Raw genomic sequence first — 12,609 nt, 5'->3', positions numbered from 1 at the left:
ATGCACTGACAGTAACTTGGTCTGGATAAGAGCGTCTATCCGCTCTTGAAAATGTAAATGTAGCTAGTAATTGTTTAATAAGGTATGTTTGTTGTGTTAACTGTGAATGCCCATGCATGTTTTAACCTGTGGATTCCCATAGAAGGAAATGTCAGTCTATAGACTTACCATATACAGTACCAGTCAAAAGTTTGGACACACCTACTCATTCCAGGGTTTTTCTTTATTTTTTACTATTTTCTACATTGTAGAATAATAGTGAAGACATCAACTATGAAATAACACATACGGAATCATGTAGTAACCAAAAAAGTGTAAAACAAATCGAAATATATTTTATATTTGAGATTCTTCAAAGTAGCCACCCTTTGCCTTGATGACAGCTTAGCACACTCTTGGCATTCTCTCAACCAGTTTCATAAGGAAGTCACCTGGAATGCATTTAAATTAACAGGTGTGCCTTGTTAAAAGTTAATTTGTGGAATTTATTTCCTTAATGCGTTTGAGCCAATCAGATGTGTTGTGACAAGGTAGGGGGGGATATACAGAAGATAGCCCGATTTGGTAAAATACCAAGTCCATATTATGGCAAGAACAGCTCAAATAAGCAAAGAGAAACGACAGTCCATCATTACTTTAAGACATGAAGGTCAGTCAATCTGAAAAGTTTCTTCAAGTGCTGTCGCAAAAACCATCAAGTGCTATGATGGAAATGGCTCTCATGAGTACCGCCACAGGAATGGAAGACCCAGAGTTACCTCTGCTGCAGAGGATAAGTTCATTAGAGTTACCAGCCTCAGAAATTGCATCCCAAATAAATGCTTCACAGAGTTCAAGAAACAGACACATCTCAACATCATCTGTTCAGAGGAGACTGCGTGAATCAGGCCTTCATGGTCGAGTTGCTGCAAAGAAACTACTACTAAAGGACACCAATAAGAAGAAGAGACTTAATTGGCATTCTCTCAGCCAGGTTCACCTGGAATGCTTTTCCAACAGTCTTGAAGGAGTTCCCACATATGCGGAGCACTTGTTGGCTGCTTTTCCTTCCTCTGTAGCTCAGCTGGTAGGGCACGGTGCTTGTAATGCCAGGGTAGTGGGTTCGATCCCCGGGACCACCCATACACAAAAATGTATTCACGCATGGCTGTAAGTCGCTTTGGATAAAAGCGTCTGCTAAGTGGCATATTATTATTATTATTATTATTATTATATTATTACTCTGCAGTCCATCTCATCCCAAACCATCTCAATTGGGTTAAGGTCGGGGGATTGTGGAGGCCAGGTTATCTGATGCAGCACTCCATCACTCTTCTTCTTTGTAAAATAGCCCTTACACAGCCTGGAGGTGTGTTGGGTCATTGTCCTGTTGAAAACAAATAATAGTCCCACTAAGCCCAAACCAGATGGGATGGCGTATTTTTGTAATAAATGTGAATATTTTTTGCTACTTAAGTAAATACCTGCAGTCAACTTGTGCAATATGTTTAGGAGATAAAGGAGATCGCGTTCTTCATTTCAGCTGTCACAATATTTCATTATGAAGCTTATTGGTAGTCCCCAGTCGTGGTATTTGTTTACAAGCACACAACAACAAGAGACCGGAGCCTTGTGAGTCACTCACTGTTGTGTAGCACGTGCCATGTGATCTAGTTACAGTATGGAATTCACAACTAAATTTTTGCCAGCTCGATATCTTTTATAACTGTTAAGTTAACTGTCTAAAATGTGCTTAATACTCTGCAGTTGCGCATTTGGTTTGCTAAGTTAGTAGCTAGTTAGCTACCTAGCTAAGTGGTTACCTTCTTCCAAAGTCAAGCTTCGCTTTGTAACAGCAGAGAATCCCTTCCTGGATCAAGAGCCTTGCTGTCTAACATTTGTTTTGTGCGTGCAGCAAACTATGAGTAGCATTTTTGAGTTAATTGTATAACTTTATGAGCTAGGATGTCCATCCTAAAAATGGTTTAGGTCAGAGACTGTATAAAATGTTCGCAATACGCTCATTAGCACTTAGTTAGCATTCTCTATGGGATTTTATATGTACCTGTTAGCATTGCTAACCTTTGGATTACAGAAGCGGTGGGGATAGAAAATAGTGCCCCTTGTGTTCTGTGCCGGTATAACCGAATATCCCGATATGGCACGAGGTCTGTATGACAAAATGGATACCGCCCAAGCCTAGTGTTAATGTAAGCTCTAGTGTAATTGTTTCCATCAGGAGTGTGACACTAAAGACTTGGGGTGGGCAGAATCAACAACCTCTGCATCAAGTTGCTTTGTGAGAAGGTGTTAAAGTTCACAGTTAGCCATTCTTATGTAAATGCGAGCTGAAAACTACCAGTGGCTTGGCCTTGGCCCCAAGTCAGAGCAGGTCCGCCGGAGCCATGGCCCAGTGAGAAACGGGTGCCGGCCCACATACATTGCCTTCAGAAAGTGTTCCCACCCCTTGACTTTTTCCACATTTTGTTGTGTTACAGCCTGAATTTAAAATGCATTCAATTAAGAGTTTCTTTGTCACTGGCCTACACACAATACCCCATTAATGTCAAAGTGGATTCTACCACATAATCCGAGGTCGCACTTCCGCATCTGCGGTGAAAGTTGACAGAGCTAGAGCAGTGTTTGTCAGACCATGAGACATCCCGAAAATCGGTCTTCTCACAAAATCGTCTGTAGCATCCGAACGGATGGAAAGATGAGACTCACGAACATGATAGTGTTCTCCGTTTTCCTCTTCGACCCCCACAAGCGTCTTGGGACTCGTCTGAAGTTGGTACAGCCGATCTACCAACTTCTGTCTGTAGCGTCCGAACAGTTTTGGCTACACACTAATATGAACCCTCTGTGGAAATGTGAGACACTCACAAACACGTCGGTTGTTTTGCTCTAGAATGCCCACAGACCTCACAAGACTCGTCTTAAGGTCCCTCGGTTCCAGCTGAAAAAATGTATTGAAGTACCGTACTAGTGAAAAGTTTGGACACACCTACCCATTCAAGGGTTTGTCTGTATTTTTTTACTATTTTCTACATATTAGAATAATAGTGAAGACATCAAAACTACGAACTAACACATATGGAATCATGTAGTAACCAAAAAAGTGTTAAACAAATCTAAATATATTTTATGTTTAGATTCTTCAAAGTAGCCACCCTTTGCCTTGATGACAGCTTTGCACACTCTTGGCATTCTCTCAACCAGCTTCACCTGGAATGCTTTTCCAACAGTCTTGAAGGAGTTCCCTCATATGCTGAGCACTTGTTGGCTGCTTTTCCTTCACTCTGCAGTCCAAATCATCCCAAAACTTCTCAATTGGGTTGAGGTCGGGTGATTGTGGAGGCCAGGTCATCTGATGCAGCACTTCATCACTCTCCTTCTTCGTCAAATAGCCCTTACACAGCCTGGAGGTGTGTTGGGTCATTGTCCTGTTGAAAAACAAATGATAGTCCCACTAAGCGCAAACAAGATGGGATGGTGTATATCTGCAGAATGCTGTGGTAGCCATGCTGTTTAAGTGTGCCTTGAATTCTAAAAAAATCACAGACAGTGTCACCAGCAATGCACCCCCACAACATCACACCTCCTCCTCCAAGCTTCACGGGGGGAACCACACTTGCAGAGATCATCCATTCACCTACTCTACGTCTCACAAAGACACGGCAATTGGAACCAAAAATCTCAAATTTGGACTCATCAGACCAAAGGACAGATTTCCACCATTCTAATCTCCATTACTCATGTTTCTTGGCCCAAGCAAGTCTCTTCTTCTTATTGGTGTCCTTTAGTAGTGGTTTCTTTGCAGCAATTGGATCATGAAGGCATGATTCACGCAGTCTCCTCTGAACAGTTGATGTTGAGATGTGTCTGTTACTTGAACTCTGTGAAGCATTTATTTGGGCTGCAATTTCTGAGGTTGGTAACTCTAATAAACGTATCCTCTGCAGCAGAGGTGACTCTGGGACTTCTTTTCCTGTGGCGGGCCTCATGAGAGCCAGTTTCATCATTGAACTCGATGGTTTTTGCGACTGTACTTGAAGAAACTTTCAGAGTTGTTGACATTTTCCGGATTGACTGACCTTCATGTCTTAAAGTAATTATGGACTGTCGTTTCTCTTTGCTTATTTGAGCTGTTCTTGCCATAATATGGACTTGGTCTTTTACCAAATAGGGCTATCTTCTGTATAGCAAATCTACCTTGTCACAACACAACTGATTGGCTCAAACGCATTAAGAAGGAAAGAAATTCCACAAATTAACTTTTAACAAGGCACACCTGTTAATTAAAATGCATTCCTGGTGACTACCTCATGAAGCCAGTTGAGAGAATGCCAAGAGTGTGCAAAGCTGTCATCAAGGCAAAGGGTGGCTACTTGAAGAATCTCAAGTATAACATGTATTTTGATTTGTTTAACACTTTTTTGGTGACTACATGATTCCATATGTGTTATTTCATAGTTTTTATGTTTTCACTATTATTCTACAATGTAGAAAATAGTAAAAAATAAAGAAAAACCATTATTAATTACACTTTGGATGGTGTATCAATAAAACCAGTCACTGAAAAGATACAGGTGTCCTTCCTAACTCTGTTGCCGGAGAGGAAGGAAACTGCTCAGGGATTTCACCATGAGGCCAATGGTGACTTTTTAAAAGAGTTAGAGTTTAATGGCTGTGATAGGAGAAAACTGAGGATGGATCAACAACATTGTAGTTACTCCACAATACTAACCTAAATGATAGAGTGAAAAGAAGGAAGCCTGTACAGAATAAAAATATTCCAAAACATGCATCCTGTTTGTAACGAAGCAATAAAGTTAAACTGCAAAAAATTTGTCAAAGCAATTACCTATTTGTCCTCAATACGAAGTGTTATGTTTGGGGCAAATCCAATACAACACATTACTGAGTACAACTCTCCATATTTTCAAGCATAGCGGTGGCTGCATCATGTTATGGGTTGACTTAAATCTGCTTGAAAATATATGACAAGACTTGAAAATGGTTGTCTAGCAATGATCAACAACCAATTTGACAGAGCTTGAAGAATTTTGAGAAGAATAACGGGCAGATATTGTACAATCCAGGTGTGCAAAGCTCTTAGAGATTTACCCAGAATGACTCACAGCAGTAAGCGCTGCCAAAGTTGATTCTAACATCTATTGACGCAGTGGTGTGAATACTTATGTAAATGAGATATTTATGTATTTCATGTTCAATACATTTGCTAAAATGTCTAAACTTGTTTTCAATTTGTCATTATGGGGTATTGAGTGCAGATAGGTGAGATGTTTCTTTCTCTCATTTTAGTCCATTTTGAATTCAGGCTGTAACAAGAAAATAAGTTAAGTGGTATGAATACTTTCTGAAGGCACTGTAGAGGGAAACAGAAAACACAGGTCAATCTGATGGAAACTCTCAACAGTGCTCTCTGCAGTGTAGTGCAATACCTGTTTCTGGCCAGGTGAGAGTCAAAGAGCTGACTGACTTCGCTAATGCTCTGATACAGTGTTTCCCATCTCCGGTCCTCGAGTACCCTCAACAGCATACATTTTCTTTGTAGCCCCGGACAAAAACACCTGATTCAACTTGTCAAGGGATTGATGATTAGTTGACAAGTAGAATCAGGTGAGCTTGTCCGGGGCCACAACAAAAATATGTACTGTTGGGGGTACTTGGGGGGGGCTGGCGTTTGGAAACAACACACATACTTACACATGGTATAGTGCATAGCTTATCTTTCAGTAGTTATTAGTTGTAGGACGCAACGTTTTGGAACGTTCAGATAGAATATGCTTTGTAGAACAACATGCCCCTCTGACATGTAGATTAAGAAATGTTGGCTATATTCGTGGCATTTCTATCTGCAACGTTTGACAACATTTGGCTACTGAACATGGCCCTGGGTTACTGACTGGCTGGAGCTCCATGGATTCCCCCAGAACTTTTAGTTCTCAGCTGAACCTCAATGAAGAAGGTGTGGGTGTGTTGAACCTCAATAACCCAAAGACTGTGTGAGGTTTTCTGGGTTCCTTCCTTCCAGTCCGCCTCTGCATGCTGTTTGCGCTAATAAGGTGTGTATGTGTTCGTGCGCGCTCTATAGGTATGCCAGTCTGTATTTCTGCTGTGCGGTGGAGGAGCAGGACAACGAACTCATCACTCTAGAGGTCATCCACCGCTTCGTAGAGCTACTGGATAAGTACTTCGGCAGTGTGAGTCTCTCGCTCTCTCTCTCATTTGACTTCTCTAGCCAACTCTTTCATTATCTCTTTAGCCAACTTCATTCTCTCTCTCCAACTGCTTATTTCTCACCTCCACTCTCATCTCATCAGATATTTTCCATTTCATCCTCCCTGCTTCTCTTCCATTTCACCCTCCCTGCTTCTCTTCCATTTCACCCTCCCTGCTTCTCTTCCATTTCACCCTCCCTGCTTCTCTTCCATTTCACCCTCCCTGCTTCTCTTCCATTTCATCCTCCCTGCTTCTCTTCCATTTCATCCTCCCTGCTTCTCTTCCATTTCATCCTCCCTGCTTCTCTTCCATTTCATCCTCCCTGCTTCTCTTCCATTTCATCCTCCCTGCTTCTCTTCCATTTCATCCTCCATGCTTCTCTTCCATTTCACCCTCCCTGCTTCTCTTCCATTTCATCCTCCCTGCTTCTCTTCCATTTCATCCTCCCTGCCTCTCTTCTATATTACTACCGGACAATCTAAGGATTTTCATGTAAGTCGATGACTCGCACCATATGCTGTTTATTCCCGCTCACTGTCCCTCTGTTGATCTATTCAACTCTCCATATTTTCCACCAGTGTCGTCTGTCGGCTATACAGCCAATTTGGTTTAGACATATTTTCAGCCAGCTGCTTTTTCCACATAAATTAACTAGGCAACTTTTCAATTCACTAGTCAGAAAAAAGTCTGCCGAGCCCTCAACCATTAGAATGAACGACATGGATCTTCTAGCAATCTATTGACAGGCGCCTGTCAGTCACAAAGTGAGTGCTGACAGGGAAACACAGCTGGTTTGACAGTCTGCTGTCTGTCCCGCATCTCGTTACCTGGGTGTGTGTGTGTGTTGTGTGCGCTGTGGTTGCAGTCGAATTTCTTTACACAGAGGGAGAACGCATGATTTTGCATGTCCCATATAGTAGTGTGGTAACGACGATTCGAAATCCACTTAGCCTATTGTTTGCTGGCACATACATTTACCAAGCAAATCAACCATATGTATTTATAAAGCCCTTTTTACATCAGCAGATGTCACAAAGTGCTTATACAGAAACCCAGCCTAAAACCCCAAAGAGCAAGAAATGTAGATGTAGAAGCATGGTGGCTAGGAAATACTCCCTGGAAAGGCAGGAACCTAGGAAGAAACCTAGAGCGGAACCAGGCTCTGAGGAGTGGCCAGTCCTCTTCAGGCTGTGCCGGATGGAGATTATAAGAGTACATGTCCATTAAGGCCAGATCGTTCTTCAAGGTGTTCAAACGTTCATATAATGAACAAAAATATAAATGCAACATGTAAAGTGTTGGTCCAATCTTTCATGAGCTAAAATAAAAGATCCCTGAAATGTTCCTATGCACAAAAAGCTTATTTCTCTCTAATTTTATGCACAAATTTGTTTACATCCCTTTTTTGTGAGCATTTCTCCTGTGCAATATCAATAAGCTGATTAAACAGCATGATCATTACACAGATGCACCTTGTGCTGGGGACAATAAAAGGCCACTCTAAAATGTGCAGTTTTGTCACACAACACAATGCCACAGATGTCTGAAGTTGAGGGCGCGTGCAATTGACATGCTGTCTGCAGGAATGTCCACCAGAGCTGTTGCCAGAGAATTCTACTATAAGCCGCCTCCAACGTCGTTTTAGAGAATTTGGCAGTACAACTTACCGGCCTTACAACCGCAGACCACGTGTAACCACGCCAGACCAGGACCTCCACATCCGGGTTCTTCGCCTGCAGGATTGTCTGAGACCAGCCACCTGGACAACTGATGAAACTGAGGAGTATTTCTGTCTGTAATAAAGACCTTTTTGTGGGGAAAAACTCATTCTGATTGCCTGGGCCTGGCTCCCCAGTGGGTGGGCCTATGCCCTCCCAGGCCCACCCATGGATGGGCCTAATGAATTTATTTCAATTGACTGATTTCCTTATATGAACTGTAACTCAGTAAAGTCGTTGAAATTGTTGCATGTTGTGTAATAATCACCATGGTTATAGATGGTGCAACAGGTCAGCACCTCAGGAGAAAATGTCAGTTGGCTTTTCATAGCCGAGCATTCAGAGGTCGAGACAGCAGGTGCAGTAGAGAGGGGGAGAGAGGGGGTCGAAACAGCAGGTCCGGGATAAGGTAGGACGTCTTGTGAACAGGTCAGGGTTCCATAGCCGCAGGCAGAACAGCAGAAACTGGATCAGCAGCACAACCAGCTGTGACGGGGATAGCCAGGAGTCGTCAGGCCAGGTAGTCCTGAGGCATGGTCCTAGGGCTCAGGTCCTCTTGGAGGGTAGAGAGGGTGAGAGAGATGGGAGAATTAGAGGGAGCATACTTAAGATCACACAGGACACCAAATAAGACAGGAGAATTACACCAGATATGACACTAACCCTAGACCCCCCGCACATAGACTAGGGGTCGTGGGACACTGTGGCCCTGTTCGACGATACCCCCAGACAGGATATAACCCCACCCACTTTGCCAGAGCACAGCCCCCACATCACCAGAGGGATATGAACAGACCACCAATTTACTACCCTGAAACAAGGCGGAGTATATCCCACTAAGATCTTCCCCACCGCATGAGACCGAGGGGGCGCAAAATCGGACAGGAAGATCATGTCAGTGACTCATCCCACTCAAGTTGAGTATAACTATCCAGCTCCACTCCACATTTAATTCTAAATGCCTACTGCTTGCAAAATATTTATTTTTTACTATATACATAGTTTATTTGCAGGATAAGGATTGTCCTGAATTTCAAGAATGCCTGAATTTCTTCGTCTTGCTTTTCTGGTTGGCTGGCAATTTTCACCATCCAATTATTTTAGTTTCACCAATGCACGGACCGTGGTGATACGTTGGCGCATGAGAATTATTCGAATATGGCAAATATTAGTCAATTATTGCATTCTATCCATGCTGGCTTTCACAGGCTACCGGAGACAATCATACCTGTCATACCTGTATTGCAGATGGCTGAGAAAATGCCTCTTAAAAGGGAGCTTGAAGCCTGTGAAAGTCAGCAGACTCTTACAGGATTCTTTAAAGGCCCAGTGCAGTGAAAATGTAGTTTTTCCTATGTTTTATATCATATTGTAGAACAGCTGATGAAACTTAACACTGTAGAAGTGCAAAAATGTTTTGGATCAGTGTTAATACCTGATTGCTGCTGGTAAAATATACAATATAGCATTAGAATGTACGTACCAGAGGCCACCAAAATAGGGCTTGTTCTGCAAAAATATCTTAACCTGGGAGAACCCCCGCGCACCCCCCCGGCCAAGGGGATCTTGGCTGGCTACTTTTTCGATTTGGCTGGCTCCTCCATGTGCTTGTGGAAAACACTGCTCTCCGCTCCCTAGCTTTGCTTATACTCTTCTATCGTGTAATTGGTGTACGTTTCCTGTATATATTGTATATACTGTATGTAGACTGTGTCAATTCCTCTGTCTATATTTTGTCTATTGATGTTGGCACCATTTCACCAAGTCAAATTCCTGGTATATGTAAATGTAATTGGCGAATAAAGGTGATTCTGATTCCACTCTGTGTGTGTGCCCTGGCAGGTATGTGAGCTGGACATCATCTTTAACTTTGAGAAGGCCTACTTTATACTGGATGAGTTTCTGATGGGGGGGGAGATCCAAGACACGTCCAAGAAGAGTGTACTCAAGGCCATCGAACAGGCCGACCTACTACAGGAGGTAGGATTCAGATTTAGAAAACTTTAATTCCTCAATGAGGCAATTCATCTAGCAGCAAACACAATACATACAAACAAAATCACATATTTAAAAACCGATAGCAAAGGATATTTACTGAATAAGTTGTTTTTAAAAAGACGTCAAAATTAGGCTTCATGTACAGTGAGGGAAAAAAGTATTTGATCCCCTGCTGATTTTGTATGTTTGCCCACTGACATGATCAGTCTATAATTTTAATGGTAGGTTTATTTGAACAGTGAGAGACAGAATAACAACAAAAAAATCCAGAAACACGCATGTCAAAAATTGTATAAATTGATTTGCAATTTAATTAGGGAAATAAGTATTTGACCCCTCTGCAAAACATGACTTAGTACTTGTTGGCAATCACAGAGGTCAGACGTTTCTTGTAGTTGGCCACCAGGTTTGCACACATCTCAGGAGGGATTTTGTCCCACTCCTCTTTGCAGATCTTCTACAAGTCATTAAGGTTTCGAGCCTGATGTTTGGCAACTCGAACCTTAAGCTCCCTCCACAGATTTTCTATGGGATTAAGGTCTGGAGACTGGCTAGGCCACTCCAGGACCTTAATGTGCTTCTTCTTGAGCCACTCCTTTGTTGCCTTGGCCGTGTGTTTTGGGTCATTGTCATGCTGGAATTCCCATCCACGCCCCATTTTCAATGCCCTGGCTGAGGGAAGGAGGTTCTCACCCAAGATTTGACAGTACATGGCCACGTCCATCGTCCCTTTGATGCGGTGAAGTTGTCCTGTCCTCTTAGAAGAAAAACACCCCCAAAGCATAATGTTTCCACCTCCATGTTTGACGGTGGGGATGGTGTTCTTGGGGTCATAGGCAGCATTCCTCCTCTTCCAAACACGGCGAGTTGAGTTGATGCCAAAGAGCTCGATTTTGGTCTCATCTGACCACAACACTTTCACCCAGTTCTCCTCTGAATCATTCAGATGTTCATTGGCAAACTTCAGATGGGCCTGTATATGTGCTTTCTTGAGCAGGGGGACCTTGCGGGCGCTGCAGGATTTCAGTCCTTCACGGCGTAGTGTGTTACCAATTGTTTTCTTGTTGACTATGGTCCCAGCTGCCTTGAGATCATTGACAAGATCCTCCCGTGTAGTTCTGGGCTGATTCCTCAACGATCTCATGATCATTGCAACTCCACGAGGTGAGATCTTGCATGGAGCCCCAGGCCGAGGGAGATTGACAGTGCTTTTGTGTTTCTTCCATTTGCGAATAATCGCACCAACTGTTGTCACCTTCTCACCAAGCTGCTTGGCGATGGTCTTGTAGCCCATTCCAGCCTTGTGTAGGTCTACAATCTTGTCCCTGACATCCTTGGAGCGCTCTTTGGTCTTGGCCATGGTAGAGAGTTTGGAATCTGATTGATTGATTGCTTCTGTGGACAGGTGTCTTTTATACAGGTAACAAACTGAGATTAGGAGCACTCCTAATCTCAGCTCGTTACCTGTATAAAAGACACCTGGGAGCCAGAAATCTTTCTGATTGAGAGGGGGTCAAATACTTATTTCCTTCATTTAAAATGCAAATCAATTTATAACATTTTTGACATGCGTTTTTCTGGATTTTTGTTGTTGATATTCTGTCTCTCACTATTCAAATAAACCTACCATTAAAATTATAGACTGATCATTTCTTTGTCAGTGGGCAAACGTACAAAATCAGCAGGGGATCAAATACATTTTTCCCTCACTGTACATGATAGGAGTGATCTCTCTAATTAAAAAGAAGGAAAAACTCCAGCACACTGGTATTCTTGATACTTTGAACAATTTGATGGATCTATTTACTACCAACGTTTCGGTCTGTTGACCTCCTTCAGGGTATCTCTCTACCTCACTATGTGCCCTATTCAGGCTTGAGATGAGTTGATTTGCCATACGTAAAAATGTATGCGCACATGACTGTAAGTCGCTTTGGATAAATGGCTTATTATTATTATATTATTGATTTAACACAGACTTAAGTCCATGTTTTATTGACTTAAGTCCACGTTGAGTCTACTTATATCAAGTCTGAATCGGGCCTTATGACTTTACCTAACATCACTATGAATGATGTAGTTTTATTTGTCACCATTTATTCTGAGCCATCTGTTCCCCGTCTCCCCCTACAGGAGGACGAGTCTCCAAGAAGTGTTCTAGAGGAGATGGGCCTGGCGTAGTGACAGCAGGGTACTCTGATCCCAGCACTTTTTATCAGGCGACAGACGAAGAGACAGAGGACTTTGGGTTACATGTGCAACAGGGTGGAGGAAAGGGGGTTTGACGTGTGTGTGTGTGTTGGGTGGAGGGTGAATGGAGGGGGTTTGGGGGGGGTGGCTGGGAGGGAGTAAGGGCTGGAATGGAAGCTGTTATCTAAGGCTGTGTCAAGTGGCACTCTATTCCCACATAGTACTCTAGGGCTCTGGCCAAAAGAAGTGCATCCTTTTTTAGGTAAAATAGGGTGTCAATTGAGATTCACACATTGACATTCTGGTACTGAATTCAAGACATTGCTGACATTGTTGTATATTATCATGATGATCCACACCCTATTTATATTAGCTCTGTGAAAATGGTGCCACTTTTGGCCGAATGATTTAGCTACTACTACTGTTGTATGACCCAGACTTGGGTTCAAATACTATCTGAAATTGTTCAAGTACT

General features: G+C 42.7%; 1 protein-coding gene across 1 annotated transcript; it reads left to right on the top strand.

Moving 5' to 3' along the window:
- Window positions 1-5,982: 5,982 nt before the first annotated feature.
- Window positions 5,983-12,235, top strand: LOC311131988 (AP-1 complex subunit sigma-1A-like). Its single transcript, XM_084165143.1, has 3 exons — window positions 5,983-6,209; window positions 9,789-9,926; window positions 12,078-12,235. The coding sequence occupies exons 1-3, from the start codon at window positions 6,078-6,080 to the stop codon at window positions 12,123-12,125; spliced, it is 318 nt and encodes a 105-aa protein (XP_084021269.1). The 5' UTR covers window positions 5,983-6,077; the 3' UTR covers window positions 12,126-12,235.
- Window positions 12,236-12,609: the final 374 nt, after the last annotated feature.

Source organism: Coregonus lavaretus (genome assembly GCF_964263955.1).
Source record: "Coregonus lavaretus genome assembly, chromosome: 7".
Taxonomy (NCBI): Eukaryota; Metazoa; Chordata; class Actinopteri; order Salmoniformes; family Salmonidae; genus Coregonus; species Coregonus lavaretus.
The sequence above is the reverse complement of the archived record's forward strand: the minus strand, read 5'-3'. Positions and strand labels throughout refer to the sequence as shown.